Raw genomic sequence first — 24,041 nt, forward strand, 5'->3', positions numbered from 1 at the left:
ACTCTGAGATCCATGATACTGTGCGTCACACTAATGATCAAATATTTCTTCTCCCCTTAGAGCACTTTGAATTTACCTGTCCACTATGTCTATTAGACACATGAACTATGTGTCTTCCTAGTCAATCTCTATTTTCCCTAGAAAATCGAGAGATTCCGTGATTTTAGATGCTGCATTATATGTGATTTGTTCACCAATATGTATTTTTTTATGACTTATCAAACTGATATCTCTTTAGTTATAATAGGCTATTGCATATCGGTTGATAAATAGCTGATACCACTGAATACTGCTACAATAGGCCAATTTCGATACGAAAAATATAAGATATATACCACACCAATTACGATTCTGTCTTACACCACAATGGAGTAGTTCTACTACAATACGTGACTATTATCAATTTATTGTTGGCCTTAATTGTTACTTAAAATTATTGACAACCACAAGTATCTTGCTTTTATGTAGGATACTTGCCTTTAGAAAACTTGCACTTTTGATGAGTATGAACTGTGAAAGGATTCATGGTTTTAAAAGCATTGCTTACGTTACAGATGGTATAGCATACAAAGTTATGGGTATGGATGATGACACATAAGGGTATGAATGATTTGAAATTATCGATATTTTATTGGGCAAATGCTCTTGATGTTTAGCATGTATGATAAGAATAGCATAAGAGACTTAGTAAAAGCGTTCTCAAACGATCTCAATCACAGATGACTATGTCTCTCGAGCTCTTCATTTTAACTCAAGTACTATTTTCACCACTCGAACATAGTTATTGACACTTCAACACTTTATTTTGGGCCCATATCATGTAGAATTCACATAAAATAGCTGAGTTGGACACTTGGACATGTGTGACTGATACAAGTATCAGAGTTACTCAGAGAGCAAACTTATTTCTGGTGCTATTTTCATAGGGACAGTACATTGCAGTTGAAAGCTTAAATGATCATGCCGTTCGTATTGTTTCCATGTTTTTAATATTGACGCATATTAACAGCGGATGCCTTCCCCTAAGGCCCCAAATTAGGTGAATCCTTTTCAAATTGCTTTCTTTGGATTGAGTTAATCTGTACCTTTCTGTAGTTGTGAGCTGCACATAGTTGAGGTTTATGCTCCAAATATTTGCTAATACTTTAAATTCTTGTATTCTAGGTCTGGAGATGCTACGGCACGTATTTGGCCAATTGCTGATGGGCCTTCTACCTCGAGTAGGCGTAATGGACTTCTAAATGTTGTGGTATTAAAGCACTTTAGGGGCCGAACCAATGAGAATATCAAGGATGTGACAACACTTGATTGGAATGTAAGATCTCTTTCATGGTGGTTTGCATATTATTTGTGATATTCACTTCATGGAGTAAAATGTCAATTGTCATTACATGCTTCTATTTTTTTTTTTGAAGGGAAAAGTTACATGCTTCTAGTTGGCAATTACCAATTGGCAATAATCAATTTTGTTGTCCCAATTAATGCAAGTAACTGTATTAATTTTAGCGTGTGTATGTTGTGTTTTGTTTGTGTTTGCCTATCTTTTAAGAAAAGGAAGAATTGTCAATAATAAGTTAACCTTTGTCCCGTCCGCTAAAAATAAGTCATCTTTTGATTATTTCCTGAATAAGTCTACCTTTAGTACTTATCAATTTTAAACAAGTTAAATCACAAATAATTTGTCTTTTTTCTTTTTCTTTTGTAATTTTTAGTTTCTTTTTGTTTTCTCTCTCATTCCTTTGAAAAGTTACACATATCATATTTAAGCGATTAAATAAGTTAATAACAGGCAAAGACTTGTTAAAAACAGATTGGTACTAAAGGTTGACTTATTCAAGGATAATCAAAGAGTTGACTTGTTTTTAGTGGTTGGCTTAAAGGTTGACTTATTCTCATAACAATTCAACAGGAAGTTAGAGACTTGTGATTTGATGGAATAGCTATGGTAGGATGTTGCATAATGAGCGCAATTTTCTTAAGCAGAAGTCAGACATGAACTATACATAAATATTCTTTGACATGCAATCAAATTGAAATTTCAATTTGATCAAGAATTCTGTGTTTTTCCCCCGAAGTTGGGCGCCTTTGTTTTAGATCCAGGGACTCATATTCTCTTAATCTGGCAGAGTGAGATCCATCTAAATGGATTCTCTTAAGATGAAAGGATGTGGTGATTTCTGAGAGACTTGGTGTGTTTATGGGATAATGTATGCTTCAAGCCCTTAAAAAGGTTCTGGTAGTGATTAAAGATTACTTACTTTCTGGAAAATCAGCAGAATGTACAACTTCAGATTTCAGACATCAAACATGATGATACTTTTCGACCATTCACTTTTCTTTCTTTTCACTGTTGCTTTTCTCCACCTTTCTTGGTTTTCTTTTTCCTGATATCTCTTTTTATTTTTATTTTTATTTTTTCATACATCTTGACAGTTCGAGTTGTATGTCTGTCAAATGTTCTTGGCAGCATAGTTTGGAGATACAAAAATACATCCCATTTTTCTTCTTTGATATCGTTCCTTTTTATATTAATAGTATTTCAATTTATTTTCAGTGGGATGGGACACTTCTTGCTACGGGATCTTATGACGGACAGGCAAGAATTTGGAGCAAAAATGGTAATGATTGCAGCATTCAAGTTTCTTTAAACATATCTTGTGATCCATATCATCCATTCTATTGTTTGCGAGATAGACGCCAATCTAGAGATGACTACTAATCTAATGATGGAGTTGCGAGATTCGAACAAGTTGATGTGTAATGATGATGTTTGTGCAAACTTGAAATTATAGCTTCTCCTTGTTAGCTTCCTTTTTATATACTCCCTCCGTTTTTTTTAGATGTAACATTGGACTTTTCACATTTGTCGAGGCACAACTTTGACCGATAATATCTCTAATTGTATAAAAGTAAAAATTATAAAAAATATATATTTGGAAAGTGTAAACCGCGAATCAAACAAGATCGCACATGACTATATTTTTTCTTATGTATAAATGACAAATAATGGTCAAAGGGTATTGGATGAATAGTGTCCACAGTCAATATGTTACATCTAAAAAAAAAACGGAGGAAGTACTTATTTGTGATTATTGGTTATGTAGTTCCTCTTATTTGAATTACATCTAATTAGACACATGCTTATTCTTTCTTCCAATATTTTCTTGATATTCTGACCTGTATAAGGGTGTGTAGTTTAAGTGAAAAAACAGCTTGGATGTGTAGAAAGAAGTGATAAATTGATTTGTAATATGGTTCTAGGCCTTATATGGCCTTGTCTATGAAAATCCATTCAGCACCTTTTTCCTAATCTGATGCTGTCTTCATCTAGGAGATTTGAGAAGTACTTTGAATAAACATAAAGGTCCAATTTTCTCTCTGAAATGGAATAAGAAAGGAGATTATCTTCTTAGTGGCAGTATTGACAAAACGGCTATCGTCTGGGATGCAAAGACAGGAGAGTGGAAGCAACAATTTGAATTCCACACAGGTGATGCATGGTCTTCCGTTTGCCTGGTTACCTATTGCTTCTGCTTCAGACACTTTTCATTTTAAAAGTTGGATTATTTGGATCAATTGATTCAGTAAGCTCTTGTCATGATTGTTGTTAACTAATAGTAGTCTGCAGCACCCACTCTTGATGTTGACTGGAGAAATAATGTTTCCTTTGCCACATGCTCCACCGATAACATGATCTACGTCTGTAAGCTTGGGGAGAATCGACCGATTAGATCTTTTTCAGGGCACAAGGTACACTCTAGTTTCATTCATTGTATAAAATTGGATATTTTGTCATAAACTACCCATTAATTATGCATTTTGGAACACCTACCTATTTAAAACTTTCTTTAAAAACAAAAACTACTTCAAAAACTCAAAACGTTTGAGTAGCACTACCAACAAACATTAATCCCTCTGAATATTCTGTTTGTAGGCCCCACTTTTAACTCAATCTTCTGTTTGTTTTAGAATGAAATCGATGTTTATATAACTCTCTTTCCTTTCATTTGTGGTTCCGAACATAAAACCAGTCATAAAGATTCAAATTAAAGATATAAGTAATAAGGACAAGGAGAAATTTTTTCTCATCTACAAGTATGCAGGGTTCAATATTATGGTAATTAAATTGCAATTGGTAAGATAGAATATGAATGTATTTTAATTTCTACCTAATTGCTATAATCAGGGTGTACAGTTTTGGGATCTAGGATTCTTATCTCTTATTTTAGGGTTTTTCCCTCCAATTTAGGGTTAAAATTGATTGTTTAATCGCCCTATTTTTTCGAGGAATTGTATCTAGAACATTATACCCAATCAATTTGTGGACTAGTACCAAACTAGGAAGAAGATTTTGGGTTTCATTTTTTTGACAATTAAATGAGGGAGATAAGTTTTTAATAACAATGGGCAGCGTGAGCATGTGCGTCATAGGCGACTCCACAAAGCCCTTGAAAAATATAGGGCCCCAAATACTACTTTTGATTTAATAGTTATTGACTTGTTGTATAAAACATTTTTTGTTGTTGGCATTGGACTGAAATATCATATATGCATAATTTTTTATTGTAGAATTTTGATGTTAATGTGTGAATTTTTTAATATTTATTTTAGAAAATTAAAATATAATTTAAACATATTAGTACTTATTAATTTATTAATAAAGGACCCATTAAAATCTTCATTGCTCAAGACCTCTTTGACAATTGAACCGTCTGCATTAATAAGGAGGGAATCCATTGGGAAAGGAAGGAGGTTGGGAGACATGAAAAAGGGCATAAATGTCTTTTGGTGTGCCAAAATTGAAGGTAAAACAAAGAAGTAGGGCCTACAAACGGAAAATTGAGATGGAAAACAGTCTGTTGGCACTGCTAGGTTTTTAAGGTAGTTTTTGTCGAAAGAAGTTTCGAAAGGTAATTGTTCCCAAAAGTGCCTATTTAATAGGCCTAATTTCTAACAAAAAATTCTATCAAATTTTATGTCTTGTTGAACAAACTCTTTTCCAGCTTGAATATGTCAGTATTTATATTCAAGCTTCATTGTTGCGTTTATACTTGGCTGTGGGTGGAGGGTGAAGTCATCACAATCGGAGAACCGTACGGTCTAAATTTATTGACCGTTTTGTGCCTTCAATCTAGGATGCTGATTTGATGTTTACTAGTATTTGCTTGTATTAGAAATTGCCCTAGCATTTCTGTGATCCTCACATCATTTGATAGTGAAATGTCAACTGAAGATGCTGTTTGGCTCCATGAGGAAAATTGAGTTCTGTAAGGATTTGTTGCAGGCATGTTTCGCTAAGCTAGCTTAACTTGAGAAGTTTGTTGGAAGTGCTAGTTGATAGTTACATATCGTGTTGAAAAGATAGCTTAAAGTTCAGATGGTTGTACCTGAAATTCTTTAGTTGTGTTGGCGAAACTAGCGGAAAAGCTAAAAGCGTAGTTGAAAGCTAACAACTTAGTTAAAAAGGTTTCTTAAAGTTGAAAATCTAGTGAAAAGGTAGCTGATTTTGAGAAGCTACTTTCATCACCTGGTCCTGTAAACTGTAGTGTTAAGCTAAATGGAAAAGGGTAAAATAACATGAAATAAAATAGAAATGATATAATAGCTGATACACTTACCAAAGAGTTGAGATAACAAGATATTGGAAATTGGCGGCTGAAAAGATAAAGAAGTATCTGACATGGTTGCCAAGTCGGAAGTAAACAATAAATTAGCTGAAATGTTATGTTAGCAGAAAGGTGAAATGTGTACAGTCCCTTCATTCACCTCATTTCAGGACTTTCTTACAGAATTTTAGATTCGATGATATCAGACTAGACTAGACAACAGATAACCACATCTGATGAGACTACACCAGAAAAAATAACATCATATTATTTACATTAGATAACCACTTTATATTCGGATAAATATTTTATAATCTATTGTAGTTATGAACTATGATCATATTATTAACATTGGTATTAACATTACATATAATTGGATAAACGTTTTTTAGGAAGCAATCTCTACTCCTTTTACGAAGCAATCTGTACTCCCTTTGCCACTTTAAAATTTTCACGTTTAGTTTTGGCACAACCGCACAAACATTAAGAATAGTTTTTCTGATATCTGAACAAAAACCTTAGAGAGAGAAGAAAAGTTAAGAGTGAGTGTTATGACAGAAAAAGAAGAAAAGAAAATTTAAGAGCAAGTGTTATGACAAAAAAACAGATTGATTTTGTGGAGCTCGAGGACAGGTTTACCATTTACCTTAAATTTTGTGTGAATCTTCTTTGTCGGGGCAACCCAAAAAGAAATGCATGAAATTAATTAAGGACTCTTACTATAATGTAGAATTAAAAATAAATTTGTTTAATATTATAAGATTTATTATATCCAATTGAATTACTTACAATCAAGAGAAGTATGATAAATATGCTAAGCTTAATCATCCCGCTTTTGTTACTTATTCTAATTTCTAAATTTACACTTCAGAATCTTTTGACACGAGTTAAGTATTTGACTCTGAAGAGTGGTATTCATATATACCAAATTAAGAGCAAATTGCGGTAAGAAACCAAGAGATATAAATGAAGCCCCTCCGTCCCATTCTCTTTTGCCACTTTTTGAAAGACTAATGCGCTTATTAAGTTTTGACGGAGGGGAAGTTGATATGAGATAGAGGGAGCACACAAATAGCAATTAAGTTTTGATGTGTGACAGAAAGTTTTTATGTAGTGCGTTCGTCTGTGGTACACATTTCAATGTGCTTATTTGTAGGGAACACGGAAATCAGAATTGATATAACGTAAAACTTTTAAAAGAAACATTTGGATTCTTATTGCTGCTATTTTCATTTCTTTATTCTATATTTCTAAATGAATATATCTGTAAAAATTAATGACAAGATAAATCCCAGGCACTACTCTCTCATCTCCAGGGACTTATCCCTCTCCCCAACCATATACTGCCCAGGTATTTTCTAGGGAAATCATCTGCTGAAATCCTTCCCTCTTTCTACAGCTAGGGTTGGCCTCCCCCCTCCATTAATGGACGCTTCACTTTTCCATAATTTTAGCCTTACCTAGTCTAAGTGTAAGTAAAGTAAAAGGCTTGATAGTTGATGCCCCCCATTTGGGACGTCAAGGAGAACTCTATTGGCTTACAACTCCCCTTTTGTGGCTCTCTCTCCTCCTCTCATGACTCCTCTTTCTTTTTCTTCTTTTTTTTTTGGGTTGGTGTTGTTTTCAATGCTGTCTTGTTGCTGGCAACATGAACTCGTGAACGGCTTCCATGTGCACTGCAAGACAAGGGCTCACCCCATATTTTGCTTGCCGCCCCCTACTTCATCTTTGCGCACCCTTTTACTTGTGTGCATGGACAAGGAGCTGGTGGGTTTGGTTGGTGGTAAGGGATAGGGTCGGGTGTGGGGCTATAAAGGGTGGTCGGGAATCACGGTGGGTGGGTAGAAGGATCGGGAGGTTGTGGTGATTGGTGAACATGGTAGGGAAGGGTGTGGGTAATTGATGTTGAACGTGGTTGTGGGCCAATATGCATATGGTGGTGGGAGTGGGGCTGAGAGGAAAGATGTTGTAACTTAGTCACTTGACTAGTTTAGAAAGATAACTCCCAAACTTGAGATCATTAAAAATATAAATGAAAGTTGAGATTATTATGAGCAGAATTCCCAAATTTGGGATTTATCATGTCAATATTTAGGATTATGTCATCTTAACCCATGTGATGTGATGTGATGATTTCTAATAATAGTAGTGTCCTCTATCAATTGTTTTGGTCAGTACATAAATAATGATTGTCATATTAGAATAACTCAATTCATATGATGTTGCCCCCTCCCCCCTCTACAAATCTTTATTTCTCTCTCTCGAGTAATATTCAGTGGGATCCCCCCCAAAAAGAAATTTAAATCCCTATTACTCTTATATGCGTAGGCCTAATAGGAGAATTTAGCGAGGACGGAGGAAGTAATAATAATTATAATCAAAACAAGATATTTTTGTTTTTTAGATCCTTTATAAAATATTAATAACAATGATTGCAATGATGACAAGTCTAACTATTATCATAACACTTCAGAAAAAGTAATGATGATATGCTATAAAAATATCAGATCATATAACCTGATTTCAAGTTAACTATAGCCTAAGTTACACACCATAAAAGTCCAAACCTTTGGAATGGGGAAGTATCAATTAGGTTCCGTAAGTAATTTTCTTTGGTTGGCCAATAAACTTCCTAAAAGACTTTTGTGTAGATATACTATAATCCCCACTAACATGTAATAGGTTATTCTTGATCCATGTGAGGGATGGCTCGTTTCCTACAAATCCTAGTTCTGTTAGGATTGGTGTGTTTTCCTAATTCTAGTAGCAATAGGTATCTTGAAATCATAATCCTAGTAGGATTAGAACTCCTAGTTCTATTAGGAGTATTAAATGTTTTAGTTTGGTTGTAATTCTAGTTGAGTTAGAAATCCAAATCCTAGTTGGATTAGGATTCTAATCGTAGTAGAGTTATAATAGTATTAGGAGTCTAGTTAGTAGTCGCCAAGTTGAGCTTGTTCTACTTGGATTAGGAGTGTGTTTATTTCTTTCCTATCTTGTTCTTAGTTTCCTAGCCTTAGCAGGACTAGGGTTTGCTTGTTTGCTTTGCTTTACACGCCTATATAAGGCTTGCATGTTAATTAATAAAATCAGTTTTGAGTTTATGAATTAAAGTGTTAAGCGTTGTGCTTGCATTGAATTGAGTATTCAACTACACAAACCGAGACTTTGTGTTATCTTGGAGTCGAGACTTACAAGAGAACCTCTTAAACTGAGATTTAAGAGCACTATCCTTTTCTTTTCGTTGTTCTTCATTTGTAATAGCATAAAACACAAAAAGAGTTCGAATTCGCCAACAAAAATCACATCAATTCCAATGGCTCAAAGGCAGTGCTATATCAAAATTTTTGGCATAGCTGCTGAGTGTTCCACTCTGTTTTTTTCAGGGTGAAGTGAATGCTATTAAGTGGGATCCAGAAGGCTCACTTTTGGCCTCCTGCTCCGATGATTGCACTGCAAAGGTGTGTTCTGCATTTGAGGATTAGCTGTAGCATGTAGGGTTTATGGCTGGTGGTGCTGTTCATTGTGCTCTAGTTAAAAATCGAAATTGATTTTCTTGCACATCTGCTTTTGGCTTGCAAAATTTACCTCACGATCATTGATTATTTAATGATGTAGGTATGGAGTATGAAGCAGAATATGTATTTGCATGATTTAAGAGAACATGCAAAGGTAAAATCTGTACCACATTACTTGTATACCTTGTCAAATCTGTTTATATGTTGGTAAATGCAATATGTGCATGTTTGCAGGAGATATACACCATCAAATGGAGTCCAACTGGACCAGGTTCCAGAAATCCTAACCAGAAACCTATTTTGGCAAGGTAAATTTACTTAGTGTGGTCTTTTATCTTTGGGCATCTTTTTTGATTTGAAAACTACTCTGGATATGCAAAAGCAAACAGTTCTTATCTAAGCTGGAGTTAGCTTTTGTTCCCCTTGTTTTTGGTTCTTTTTCTCTAGGTCATAATGCTCCTTCATGAAGGACCTTTATGAGCAACAATATTCCTGAATTCATTTTGTTTCTATGCAAGACTTACTGTTTGTATTCGGCCTGGCAAATTTTAAGGTTGTCATTGTTATGAAATGGTAGTATTAAGCTGTGATCCAATAAGACTTTTAATTTTGGAAAAGAAGCAAAATGATTCACTTTATACTATAAAGCTGGATTTTTAACACCTCAAAATCAGGCCATTTAGTCCCAGGTGACATCTCGATTGCTGGAGTACCTTATGAAGGTCAAATAAAGAATGAAGTGATCCTCATTCTATGACCCCTAAGACACATATAGCTCATCTTACCTTTTCCTTCTTCTTAAGTAATGGATGTCTTTTAACAGTGATTTTATCTATTATACCAAGCAAGTATTTGATTAGTATAATTAAGTCAAGTTGGTATGATCGGATACTTCTCATATATGAGATTTTTCCTCTCATGAGTTATTAACAAAAGGTATGAATATCCCAATTACTTAATGAAGCTTCTAAAGTTAACTTCACAGATCTTGATCGTAAGAGCAAATCAGGGAAATCATCACCATACCTAAAGAGAAAAATGGCTTATTTTTAATACGAAATTTTCACCAAAGATCCATAATTTTTTTTTTCACGAAATATCCTCCAACCTTTCAAAATTTACTATATACCCCTTGGTTTCTTTAAACTCATCATATTCCCTTAATGACTAACGACTGTTAGCTTTTTCAGTCATTAATCCCTAGTTACATTACCATTTACCAACCCTTATTAACCCCTTTTTTACCAATTTTCCTCAATTGACTACCATTGAAACACCTTTTGTGGCCCCCTTTTTCTCTTTTTCCTCCATAACTCTATTTCCTCTTTTTTTTGGCCATAGGTGGTGCTCAATGGTGATCTATTAAGATGAATGACTCAAGATAGGGTTAATTAGGGTTTGATAACTGGAATTAGGGGTTAGTGACTAAAGGTGATGGACGTTAGTTATTGAGGATGTTTGGTGAATTCTAAGGAAATTAGAAGGTACATGTGAATTTTGAAAGGCTGGAAGATATTTGGTGGAAATTTTTTTTACTCAAGGATATTTGGTGGAAAATTCGTTTAATGTATATCATAACAAAAAATGATACTAGCCAATAGGGGGTAAGTCTTCCCTTATAAATTCCAAGTTTAATTATTTGTTATAATCCTAAATTTGGGGCAAGTCTTCCTAAATTAGTCCCTATTTTTCTCTCTCCTATTCTCATTTCATGTTCTAAACATCCATCCTTTCCCTTTTTAGCATCACCCCCACCATATTCCTTGTCAGCAACCCCTCTCCTTGCAAATTACTTCCTCCATACAATTTTCAATATTTTTGATGGAAAAATTGACATAAATAATCCTAACTTTCACTTATTTTCTTAAAATGATTCATACTTTGGATTATTCAGATATAAGCCAAAATCTTGGGAGGACGTTCTTATAATTATCCAAACAGTTTATTTCTTACCTATGCTAATCCATTTTGGGTCTATGGTGTATAGGTTACTTAACCATTCGGATTTCATTCTAAGGAGGTATCTCTTAAACTTGGGATTACACCAAAATAATCGAAAGTTGTAATTATTTTGAGAAGATGGGTGAAAGTTAAAATTATTTATGTCAATTTTTTCTTAGAAGTAATCACCAATTGATTTTTGGAGTTATTTCTAGTTTTTGAGTTGAACATTTGTTTCTTAAGGGGAAAGAGTTTTCATAATTTCAAGAATCAATATCAGAACCAATGATGCGGATATGAATAGCAATTGGAAAACTTTCCTTTAGATATCATTGCCATGGGAAGATGAACAAACATAGTGTTCAGAAGTAGCGAAACTCTTGGTGTGAGACTGATATGCAGTATGAACATTACATCGTGAAGTAAGAGTCAAATCAAGCAAGGTGAGGAAGGTGTATCCTAATAAAGAAGCATAAGAGGCATACGAGATCCATTGCCACTAAGAAGCAAATATGAACGACACAATCATAGAATATATACATCATCCAAAAAGGATATCTAGAAGAGAAAAAAAAATTAAAAGATATGAGAAGTTGCCCGTTAGCAATAGCGACACCAAAAGCGGTGTAGATTTCTAAAGAGAAAAGCAAACAAATTTTCTAACGAACATGCCAGAGTCTCTAGGACTTAAAACGACAGAGGAGGTTGGCAAAATTGGTGGCGGAATGATGATAATCATCTTATGGAAACCGAAGTTCATGAATAGTATAAGGGATTAATTCTATAAGAGGAGAATGAAATTGAGGTTCAGCTTAAGAAGGTAGGGAAGGCTGTTTTTCTTTTATGTGCTCATTTTTCTATTGGTCTTTAAGGTTTGCTAAAGAGAGGGCAGAACCTCCTACTCCGAGAATGAACTTTAATCAGTTTCTTTCCGACAAAGGATAAACAATTAAAAAGTTCATTCTCAAAATAGCCATTGTTTTTCTTGTTATGCTTCAAAATTGGCATATTCTTTGGTAAAGTTCTATAAAACTATTATTATTATTTTATTTTGAATTTGAAATATTCTATGATATAACTCATTAAACCTTTGTAGAATACTTTCTTATAAAGTTAATATATGTTGATTGACATGTATTCTCGAAGTTCATTATTTCCCACAATGAAAGTCGCTTATAAATCACAAGTTATAATACATCTCCTCCGTTTCTTAAAGGTTGATATTCCTCTTAGGGAAAGCTCACAATAGTTGCAAGATTTCTCTTTTTGGTAAATCCTTGTACAGCTGGGCCACGTTGCATTCTCTCTCCTCAGTTTATGGGCAAAAAGAAATGTTGCAACCTTTAAGAAACGGAGGTGGTATTCTTTAAAGGGTTTTTCTCTCCTATGCACCTAGTGCAAATGATTAGCCCTATATTACATCCTCTCTTAGAAATCATATATTAAGCATCATATTAACATAGAAGAATCTCACTAAAATGATAAGAAAACCAGAAGATTATTAAATAATCAGCATAATTTTAGGAAGAATCTTCTAGGTTGGTTACGATGCATGATATATGATATGCTAATAGGGGATGTAATCACGTAATATAGGTCTTATCCTTTGCACTAGGTGCATAGGATAGAAAAACCGTTCTTAAAATTCCTTGAAATAATGAATATCACACTTGAAGAGTTGGTATAACGTGTTTATATTATGGAGATTGTAGTAGGAAACTATGTGGCTGGAGTTTCTTTTAGATGGGTAATTAAAGCTCCACCAACAACCCAAAATAGACTAATCAGAGCACTTATATAATTCATGACAATGCTGAAGATGAATGCATCTAAAGACTTCTTATTAGGAATCCTGGAAGATGAACTGTTATCAGCTCTATAAGGTTTCATATTTAGGATCATAGGATTATATTGTGTAATTGCTATACTTGCCATTGCATGAAAGCTCTATGACATGGAGTTTTTTTCCCCTTCTTTTAGTTGTGAAAGTTACTTTAGTTGCATCTAATCTTATATAACTCCTTGTGTATGATTGTCTTCCTTGCTTTTATCTGCTTATAATCTTTTATGCTTTTTTGTAGTGCTTCTTTTGACTCCACGATAAAGCTATGGGATATCGAATTAGGATCTCTTCTATGCAGCTTGAATGGTCACAGGTACCACCACCTCTTTTTTTCTTTCTTCTTTACACCTTGAGTTAATATGTCTCTCCCTTTGACCAATCCGTCGATCCCTTGGGTGGCTAACTAATTAATCTAAAGCAAAATTAGGTCACTGGAAAAGGTAGGAATAGCTATCAGGCTTCCTCTTGCCGTCCCCGGCAAGCATGCAATATAGTACCTCTTTCTTTTTTACTCGCTAAGTCGCAACATAAAAATGTGCACAAAGACCAAGGAGAGAGGTAAGAAAAGAACCATCATGTGTTAGGAGAGAAAAAGAGACAATTATATTGCCATGGAATATCAATGTTGCACATAAAAGAGAACTTAAAATGGGAAACAGACCAAGTCTTATAAAACGGAGGAAGTATGTATGACATAGAAAGGCATAAGTTAATCACTACATATCCCTTTGTTTAGAAGTTTAATTTTTAGAATCGTGGGATCATGACCCACAATGACTATCCCACTATCATACTAAGGTCACAATATATAGTAGAGTTAAGAAACTACACTTATTTATTTGACTAACTAAAATATTTGATTGTCCCATTAAGAAGCATACCCTTAAACATGACAACTTAACCACACTAATTACACTACTTCGAATGATATATACTCAACATTCCCCTTCCAATTTGTTGCTTGGGCTCTCATTTTGCCATGTTAATTTTGACCGTGACATTAAGATCCCCACAATAGTGCTATAAGAGCTAAAAACACTCTTTTGAGAAGAGCTTGCTCTCTTCTCTAACAATTTGAAGAAAATTAGTTTGTTTTGATCCTTTGTTTATCCCCACACTTTACTTCCTTGTGATAATACCTCTTGTAGTATTAGCAGTTTAACGCTGATTGTTATGCTATTCATTGAGTGTTGTTGATCTACAACTCGACTACCATATCCTCATGAAGTTCCATAGCCACGGCCACGGCCATGGAAATCGCCTCTGCCATGACCAAGACCTCCTACATTCTCCAATTTGTTTAATTGCCACTCATTTTTTGGTTGTCCCTCACTTCAAATGCCTTCTCTTCCAATTTCTTTGAAGACTTATCTGCTCTCTTTTCTTATCACCACAAAAATTATTGCTTAAGAACCTCACACGCTTGTGTGGAGGCTAAAATCGTGGAAATTCAAGAAAAAATATGATCATCAAGTGTCCATTGGAAATAGATAGAGCCTTTACCTTTCTTTTCTATTTTCCTGGAACCTTTGATCGGGTTCCTATGGAGCCTCAATGGGTTCCACATACCCTTACCCCACCATGTCCAATAACTATTAGGAGTCCATGGTGGGTCATCATTCTACGATTCCTAGTCTTGGTTTTAGGAATCAGTTTTGCTCTAATGCCTATTTAATAGCTTGTTTATTGCTTTGATCATTATTTTTATTATTAGTCTTATTTCCATCTTAAGCCTATATTTTTAGTTTCAACATGGTATGGAGAGATTCACGTTAGATTCTTAAAGTGTAAGTCATTTAAAAGAAAAAGGCGAGAAAAAGATACAAGCACGAGAACTTTGTTTCAATTGTGAGCAATTTTGTGAGTGAAACTCTTTTGTGAGGGACTTATTTGGAGTCCATGGCTAGCAATCCAACAACCAACAACTAAATCCTTAATCTCATTATTTAAGTGAGAACTTTATCATCTATGGAATCTTACTGGTAAGACTATGCTCAAGTCCTAAGAGTTATGGGATGTGGTGCAATGCCTCAACCCAATCATTGGTTGCGGGGAAATCGGAAAAGAGATGCAAAGAACGTCTTTTTCTTTCTTCAAAAGACGGGATAATAGATTTTTCTTTGATTTGTGGTAGCATCAACATGCAAGCAAGCATTCTCTATAGTGGTTGTGAGAATATAGCTATGCAAGATAAATGAGTCTTAGCAAAAAATTTAAATTTGAAGTGTATGAGTCAAATGAGGTTTTATGGTGATAATATCACAAATGAGACTTACAAGACAAAATAAGTATCTTGTCATTGAAATTTTGGAGTTTAAGGACCTATATTATATAAACATTGAGTTCCTTGATGGCTCATGAAGAAGGGTTTGACGAGTCTTATGAGAAAGTACAAGAGAAAGCTTTCCAAGCGAAGGGGAGCAATCATTTGCAGTTGGAGAATGAAGGAAGTTGAAGCTATGGTAGAGGCAAATTCAATGGTTGTGGTCGTGGCGATGCAAGAGGACGTGGTGGTCAAGCATTAATCTATGGATCTCTATTCTATATGGGAAGAGGGGTAGGACACCAAAATATTAAAAACCCCATTTTACCCTTATTACATCTCTATTCTAACTACTTACTCTAATTTAAAAATAAAAAAGGAAACTACCTAATTAATTTAAAAAATAAAAAAAATATTATAAAAAAAAACCATCTAACAATTCAAATATCCCTAATTTATTAAATATAATTAAAAATTAATTTAATTTTTTACATTCCCAAAAAAAATTTTATACGTATTTTTGCACGCATCGCGTGCATATATAAACTAGTAGCATTTATAGCAATTGGTGCTATTACTATCATTACTACAAAAGGTATGGTCACATGACCTCCATTTCATGTGGAGGTTTCACCTTTGCTTGGAAAAGCTTTCTCTTTTACTTATAAGACTTATCAAACTTTTATTTATGAGCCATTAAGGAACTCATAAAAAATATTATATAGGTCCTTAGACTCCAAAACTTCAGTGACCACATAATTATAGGCTTTGTGTAGACTCATGAACACCCTTCCAACAACTGTCTCATTTGTGATATTATCATCATATATCCTCATTTGACTCGACACTCTAGATTAAAAAACTTTGCTAAGATTAATTATCTTAGATAGACATATACTATTGAGAATTTGTAATTTAACGACAATTAACTTTTTTTCCCTAATATTTTCTTGCATTGAAATCTCGCTTGCTTGTATGTTGACGTTGTCGTAGTTCTTAGAATGATCTCATCATCCATTTTCGATCGAATGAAAAAAAGAGTCTTGCCATCTCTTTTATGGTTTTCCTACAACCGTTGATGTAGTTCAGTCGTGGCTTCTACTTACTCATGCTCCACTATGCTTATAACTTTTGGCACTTAAACATGATATACATTTTGAGACTTCATAAATGATAATTTTCTGCGTTGAATAATAAATTTTAGGGTTTGGATGAAAGATTGGTGGCATTGTTAGTCATGGAATCCAAATGAGTCACTCACAAAAATTTAAACATTATATAAAGGGTTTAGCGGATGTATTAAATACCATTACTAGTCATGACTTAAATTAGTCACAAATTAAACTCTATATTATGAACTTAAGTTTTGTGGGATGATTTAAGTGAAACAAGTACCATAGTTTGCTGGGTTTTAATAATTCTATCTTTCACACTCGCTAAGCAAACTTTGTCTTTGCCTCACAACGATCTAAACTCGATGAAGAGAAACAAGAGGTTGTGCTTGCACTACCTTTCAACGCTCTGATACCATGTTGAAACTAAATATACATGCTTAAGAGAGAGAAATAAGAGTAACAATGAATATATCTCAAAATCATTCCATTTGTTGAAAGCATTAAACAACATATTAAACAGGCAATAAAATAGATCGAGCTTATGAAATGAAGCAATTGAAAACTTAGAAATGTGGGATAATGACCCACTATCACTACTCCACTACCACATTAAGTTTTACAACTTATAATATCTAATTGACTAACTAAACTTAGAAGAAAAACTATGCTTGGTTATTTGATTTACTAAAACATCTGATTGACTCATTAAGAAACACACCCTTAAAACAAGACAACTAATCAAGCCCATTAACTACACTACTTTGATGGATATACTCTACATGAGCTAACCCCCCCCCCCCCCCCCCAACACCCCCACCAACACACACACATACAGTGTGTGCGTATACATGTATGATTGTTTGGATTAACATGTTCCACAGGAACTATACTTCTTGCTTAGTAGTGGTGATTTTTGGCATGCAGCGTGATTTTTGGCATGCAGCATGTACACTATTGTATATATCCCTGCCCTATACATGTACATACAATTTGTTGATGACTTGATGTATCTTGCCTTTTCGTTCTCTTTGCAACATCCTTTGATTTGGGACTTTGGGTGCTCGCTCTTCCTTGGCATGACTTTTAAAATTGGTGATCTGAGGGAGCCATCGCTTACCAACCTAAGCAAAGTAGCAACCAGTAGTAGTCTGTTTATTGTTCCACATTCGCAGATAGCCTTTTATATTTTGAGCGAATGCATTGTTTGCCTTGATGAAATAGTGCAAGGCTGGTACTCTATGCAGACGAGAACTTGACCTGGTTTCTTTATTTAAACAATAGGGATTGTGTGTACTCAGTGGCATTCAGTCCTAATGGAGAATATCTGGCAAGTGGTTCTTTAGATAAGTGTGTGAACATATGGTCAGTGAAGGAAGGCAGAATAATCAAGACTTACACGGGACACGGAGGCATTTTTGAAGTTTGTTGGAACACAGAAGGTGATAAAGTAGCTGCTTGTTTTGCGAACAATGTGGTCTGCATTGACGTTCGGATGTAAATAATGAAGCTTTTACTTCCAATTGCTGGTTTGATTTCCGCTAATAGATTAAGAGATCGGCGACAGATTTTGTTTATCGTGACGAGTAAGAAAATTTTACGGCAATGTATCATTGTAATATGAGATGTTGTGTTTGTGCTGTGGATTTCTCTAGGGATTGTGATCATATAACATGATCAGGAACTCATTCAACTCATCTAAGTGGTGTTGCAGCTTGCAACTCTTCTAACATGACGGGGAACTCATTACAACTCATCTAATTGTAATTCTTGGTTTCAGTAATAATTGATTGTCAATTCGATAACTTGATTTCAGTATAATGGATTTGATTACTTATTTGCTCCCCTCGTCCTGCATCCACTCTTTTGACCTCTTTAATAAAATAGTTTTATCTTTGTCGTGCGCATGTATTAAACATAAGAAATTAGTACAATGGAAATATGTAATCTGCTAACTGTCAATTTGAAAAGTTAGAGCAAAATGAAAACTGTTTTGAGCGACATTTTTGTGAAATTTTCTTTATTTAAGAATGATATATAATTATTGGTCAGTGTTGTTTATTTTCTTGAAAGTAACCTTGTTTATTAGAAATGAGACGAATATGGTGAGTAGATCTGGATTTAGGTTCAAAACTGCATAGGCAGCTAGATGTTGAAATTGTACACTCATGGTTAGTAAATAGTTGGTAAATAGGTGGTAGGTATAAAAACTTTAGGTAAATGTGAGTATGAAAGAGGGGAATATCCACATCTGATTCGCCCGATTGTCATCCCTAAAATTGCAGTTTAAGCTTTAGTTTAAGTCACTTCTATTACTATGTGTAGTTTGTATGTGTAGTTTGTGGTGATATTTTGATATTTTCTTTTTGATAAGTTATGAAATTATATATTGCCAAACAAAAAAAAACCACTCTTCTAAGTTCTAAATAAGACATATTAACGAACTTTTGATAAACTCTATGGTTAGCGACATGCTTTATTTCTCAATCGACCAATCTTCTAATCTCTTTATACAAAGAAAGAGAGATAAGACTTGATGTTCACCCTAAATCACAAATGTACCCTCAAACAAAAAAGACAATCACACTCATTTTTAGCAATTTTTTTTTTTAAAAAAGAAAGAAAACAAGGCCATTTTACAAACAATTTTTTCATATTTCAATGCAATTTCTCAACTTAATTGACATATTTTTCTTTAGCAAAACTTTGTAAACAAGTTTTCTTAATCACATGCCATTTCAGGTTATTAGATGTAATTGACGCAATCTAACTTTCGTACACATTACATGTATATAAAACTAGTTCTCTAAAAAGCAAGTAAAGTCGCATTTGGAACCAAACCTCACGAAAAATACCAAAGTATATGGTTATAATATAGTGGAATGTTATGTTGCTAACTCATTTCCTGGAAGACGTGATAGAGGGTGATCATTGTCCATTCCTCCTAATTCCACAAAGCCCAACAATGCCAAGCCATGAACAAAGTAAGATGTGATCCATTATTTAGGGAGTGGTGGGAGATTACGAGTAGTATTTTAGCTCCCTCCGTCTCATAATATAGTGTTTGTTTATCTCTGTTTAAGTCAAACTTTAAAATTTTTGATCACACATTTTCATTTGTATATATAAAAAACATATTTATGCAGGATCTTGTTATATTCGTCTTATGTGTAATTTCATAATATCAACTTTTTATATTTTTTTATTAATAAGGTATTGAAGATATCAAAGGTAAAATGTTTATATGGAAGACTGTGTAAAAAGAAACAAATACTATATTATGGGGCGGAGGGAGTATAATATAGTGCTTGTTTTTCTCTTGAGGTCAAACTTTAAAAACGTTGACCAAGTATTCTCATCTATATATATATATATATATATATATATATATAAAACAAGGTTCATTTTACTTATGTGTCGTTTACCTATTCATTTGTCCATATGTTAAGCCCATAATAATCCTCTACACACAATTGTGCCACATGTATTGCAATGTTATAATCTTTCTGATGTGTCGACACAAAGATTCCTTTTTAGTCGTGTGCCTCAATGTTTACTCGGCTGAAATCAAGGTTCAAATAAAAAACTTCCATAATTCAATTACAATCAACTAAATTTGTTAAGTTATAAAACATTGCTTGATTTATGAATGACGGTTTGAAATTGCCATTATAATTTCTATGAATTCAAACTTCGAAAGTCATGGCAAAATTACAATCCAAAATTAAAAATTTTGACAGTACCCTATTACATTTGTCATCTGTAATGCTATACATAGTCCACAAATGCACAAACAACTTCTAATGTTCCATGAATCCATTGAAAATTTTCGCCATTGCTCCATGCATTTGGAGCATAGAAAGCATAAAAAGCAAATCCCAAGTGCTAAAAACACAGCAACAGCTACAACCTGCAACGAAATTCAACCAACATTTAGGAGAGAGAAAAATTTCAACAAAAATTAACAGGAAAAATGAAGAGAGAGAATGGTACTTGAAGTGGGTGGTATGAAAGTTGTCATATATGCTTTCTCATTTTCTCTCACTGCTCAACTCAACTCAACTCTTGACTTATAAGAATGGATCAAAGATTAATACTTTAAGCAGAAACATCAAGGTTTTAAAAACAAATTGACGATTTTTTTGAATAGAATTATCCGCTCTACTTTCCCCTAATTTTCTGGGAAGGATGGGTTTAGATCGGTGTTTTACAGTATGAGAATTCTGAGAGAGAAAAGATCAAAATCCCCATTTCCCCCCTTCTTTTTTGTTGGGTTTCGTATAGATGAGGATAATCGAATAACTGAGACCAGGCAAGAAGATCACTAAAGAGACAAAGGTTCGGTTGGTTTGGTTTTACCCATTCTTTTAGTACTTTAATCAGGAAATGAAGCTAATAATGCTGTATTATTACTTTATGCTAACAGTGTCATGAGCTACCAAATGAAAAATTACAATGGTGCATTTAAAACGCTAACAAAAAGAAAAGAAAGTCATTGTCTGCAATAGTTTCTCAATAAAATTCAAGGACTTCCTCCAAGTTAGTAATAACATATACTTATACTTAAGTTAGATATTAGGGGATGAGGAATAAGTTTTGTTTGTTGGGTGTTAGACAACAATTATTGCTAATTAGTGGCCATCAACCTCCAAGATGAAATTAGGATTCTTATTGTATATAATTATACATTGTTAGTTGGAGGATCGGGTCAGGGTTGGTGCAGGTAGCGAGTTGGGGCATTAAGGGTCACTTCATAAGGGGTCGCTAGTAGGTCGGTCGGAATGCGGATCGTGGGTCGATTACTTACTGATAATGGTCGGGTAAGAAAAAATAATGAATGGAGAGAGACAAAAATGAGTGTAATTGGACAGGAATTCATACATGTAATTTTTTTTTCAATATCTAATTTATTTTTCAAAATCTTTGGGATATTTTGTCGGTCCTATAACGATCATGTCCAATAATGATCATGTCTAATGAAAACCTTTAAATTTGACCCTAACCATGTAGCCATTGGACTACCCTGTCCAATAATCAGGTCTATATATGATATACTCTGATCATGTTATATAATAAATTAGGGACTTTTATTTTTAGAGGATAAGTTATTAAACTTAGGGCGTGTTCGGCACAACCTTTTTAAGTAGCTTTTACTCATCATTCACACTATATCAATCAAGCATATATCCAATCAATCAACCATCTTAAGCATTGTGAATTTTCGCCACAAATAAGACAAGTTACTGTATCTTATGAATTCCTTTAGAAGCAATCACCTGATTTCATTTATTTGATTGTTTTGTTTGATATATTTACAATTAATTCTCAAATATATAGTTTCAAGAAACTATAGTTATGTTAAATTATTTTCTTTATTGTGTCTTGGATTGTGAATGTTTTAGAGTTGTAAATTGTGCCTTGGCGTGTTGTTTGTAAGGGTATTGGGATAAAGATTATAGAGAAGTAAATTAGTAATTGTATTACACCCAATCTTTTATTTTTACGCATTCTTGGAGTCTTCCTACAACACGAAATTAATTAGTACCTAGCAATGACTCATACACCATCAGTTGCTATATGATCTTCTTGATACTTTAATTTGACTTTTTTTTTAAATGATGGAAAACGTAATCACTCTTTACTTTGATTAAATTATATATAGTACATAGGCTTGATTATAATATTTCGGAAAATATTTATGAACTTTACAACATATTTTTGGGGAAGCTATCATAAAATCTTAAATTTATCATTTCCATGTAATTTGCAGGGTCAAAAACCTATACTAAAATTTTCCGATCAAATTTATTATCAGCATATATTATGTCCACCCACACATGAGAACTATGGTATTAGTGGGACTATACTTTTTTTTCGTATGTTTAGAAACAAAAATTATTAAAAGAGACGGTCTAATTTTAATATAAAAGTAGACTTAGTTATTAAATGGATTAAACTAGTCACAGAAAGAAATTAACCTAGTTACTATTGGGCTAATTTTCTTTTTAATATTGGGTCTACCATTGCCTAATTTTAATTTAAAAGTAGACGGTCTCTTACAAGACAAAATCGTAAAGAAATTGATATAGACATTTAAATTGACTATAAGGAATAATGGCATAAAACTTACGTGCATTAAAGGATCTATGAGACAAGTTTTACCGCTAAAAAATTATTTAAAGTTAAATAATAACCCTAAGTAGGTCCATTTTTTTAGGTCCCGTTCTAAGAAAATAAGAACAATCCTACTACTAATTATAGATAATTCACAATCATAATCTTACTGCACAAGGGTCGTAAGCCAGTTTTAAACTATTCTCATTACAAGATTCTAAATTTTTTAATCACAAGGCCATAATAAATATTTCAACCTAAAATTCCGAGATACACCTCATTCACGAGTATGTTAGAATGTAAATATAGAAGTTTGAAATTGGTCTACAATACAATTCTAAAAATCGAAAAGAATATGGAAAAGAACAGGTCATATGGTAATTAAGAAATAAAGGCAAATCAAGACAAAAACATGCCATATTTAAATTAATTTTTCACTTAGAAATTTAGAGATAACCTCATTCATTGTGATGAAAATCATATGCTATATAAAACTTTGAGATTGTTCTTTAATACAATTTGGATAATCATATCATACAAAAAATAAAAATCTGTAGTAAAATAGTTTAATAAGAGAAAGGGGTTGAGCGGGACTGCAAAAAGCAAGGAGTGAAAGTTGTTGCATGATTGAGTGCCACAAGTGGCGCGCATTGTGTTTTTATATGAACCTCTGAATAAAACAATAGGCAAAACAAAAGCTTCTTCATTCAACTATTTTTATTTAAAAAAATATTTTTTTGCTAAGCAAGTAATTATATTAATTAGAGCAAACAAATACAACCTAAAACCAACTAAGAGGAAGCGAACAAAAAAAAAAGAGTTGGTTGGTCACATGTTTTATCATCACATTAGTCACATCAACCACTAAACATACGTGTCATAAGTCGGTTTTAAAATTTATTTCTAATACACGATATGATTATGAAAACTTGAATCAATCAGCTACTATTCAAATCATGATTTTAGGAGAAACATCCTAAAATTTTAAATTTATAAACAAAGTATTCCCCCGCATTTTAATGTGTTTTTTTGTTTCATTTATGTATTATAATTGTATATATCAAGATTACAAGATTTTTAAAATTTAAAAATGTTGTAACAATGGATTTATATATATATTAAATATAATTTTACATTTTGTATTTTTTTAATCTTAAATAAATGGATTCTAATGATTTCGGATTCAATATATATCAAACTAGCCTTTTGTGAACGCGATGCGTGCGATGATATTTTTAGGCCTAATATTAAGTAGTAAAAAAACTGAAAATGCAAGTTAGTATTTAAGTTCACCTCCGATTCTTCCATATTCTTTTTATGTTGTTATTCATTTTTGTGATTTTGAATAGTTTTTTGTTTCTCAAGTCTTATATGCGTATGTTCTTTTATAATCAGTATGATGTTCTTTACTAAATATCGTCATGTTCTTTTTCTTGGTTTATTCATTTTTCTAATTTATAATAGTTTTTGATATGGATTTCAGTAATTTCTCTATGATCCCAAAATTTTAACCGAAAAGTATAATACAATTTCAGTTTTTTTTCCTTGTTTAACTTCTAAATTCCGATTTCACAAATTGATATTTATAAATTTTCATCATTTTAATTTTTCTCCTTTTCTAAGTGTTCACACTTTGAGTTTCAA

General features: G+C 33.3%; 1 protein-coding gene across 5 annotated transcripts in view; it reads left to right on the plus strand.

Moving 5' to 3' along the window:
• The window catches only part of LOC104902242 (WD40 repeat-containing protein HOS15), a 29,147-nt gene extending 11,018 nt beyond the window's left edge, over nucleotides 1–18,129 (plus strand). For 4 of the 5 annotated variants that reach the window (XM_010689967.4, XM_048637720.2, XM_057392998.1 and 1 more), the window contains exons 6-14: nucleotides 1,165–1,315; nucleotides 2,555–2,618; nucleotides 3,332–3,490; nucleotides 3,629–3,750; nucleotides 8,993–9,067; nucleotides 9,225–9,278; nucleotides 9,359–9,432; nucleotides 13,147–13,221; nucleotides 17,568–18,129. In XM_010689967.4, the coding sequence (XP_010688269.2) occupies nucleotides 1,165–1,315; nucleotides 2,555–2,618; nucleotides 3,332–3,490; nucleotides 3,629–3,750; nucleotides 8,993–9,067; nucleotides 9,225–9,278; nucleotides 9,359–9,432; nucleotides 13,147–13,221; nucleotides 17,568–17,784 (991 nt within the window). In that variant the 3' untranslated portion in view covers nucleotides 17,785–18,129. The remainder of the gene's footprint in view (nucleotides 1–1,164; nucleotides 1,316–2,554; nucleotides 2,619–3,331; nucleotides 3,491–3,628; nucleotides 3,751–8,992; nucleotides 9,068–9,224; nucleotides 9,279–9,358; nucleotides 9,433–13,146; nucleotides 13,222–17,567) is intronic. The other variant, XM_048637717.2, reaches the window with a different exon arrangement.
• The last annotated feature ends 5,912 nt before the right edge of the window (nucleotides 18,130–24,041 follow it).

Source organism: Beta vulgaris, chromosome 1, assembly GCF_026745355.1.
Source record: "Beta vulgaris subsp. vulgaris cultivar EL10 chromosome 1, EL10.2, whole genome shotgun sequence".
Classification (NCBI taxonomy): Eukaryota; Viridiplantae; Streptophyta; class Magnoliopsida; order Caryophyllales; family Amaranthaceae; genus Beta; species Beta vulgaris.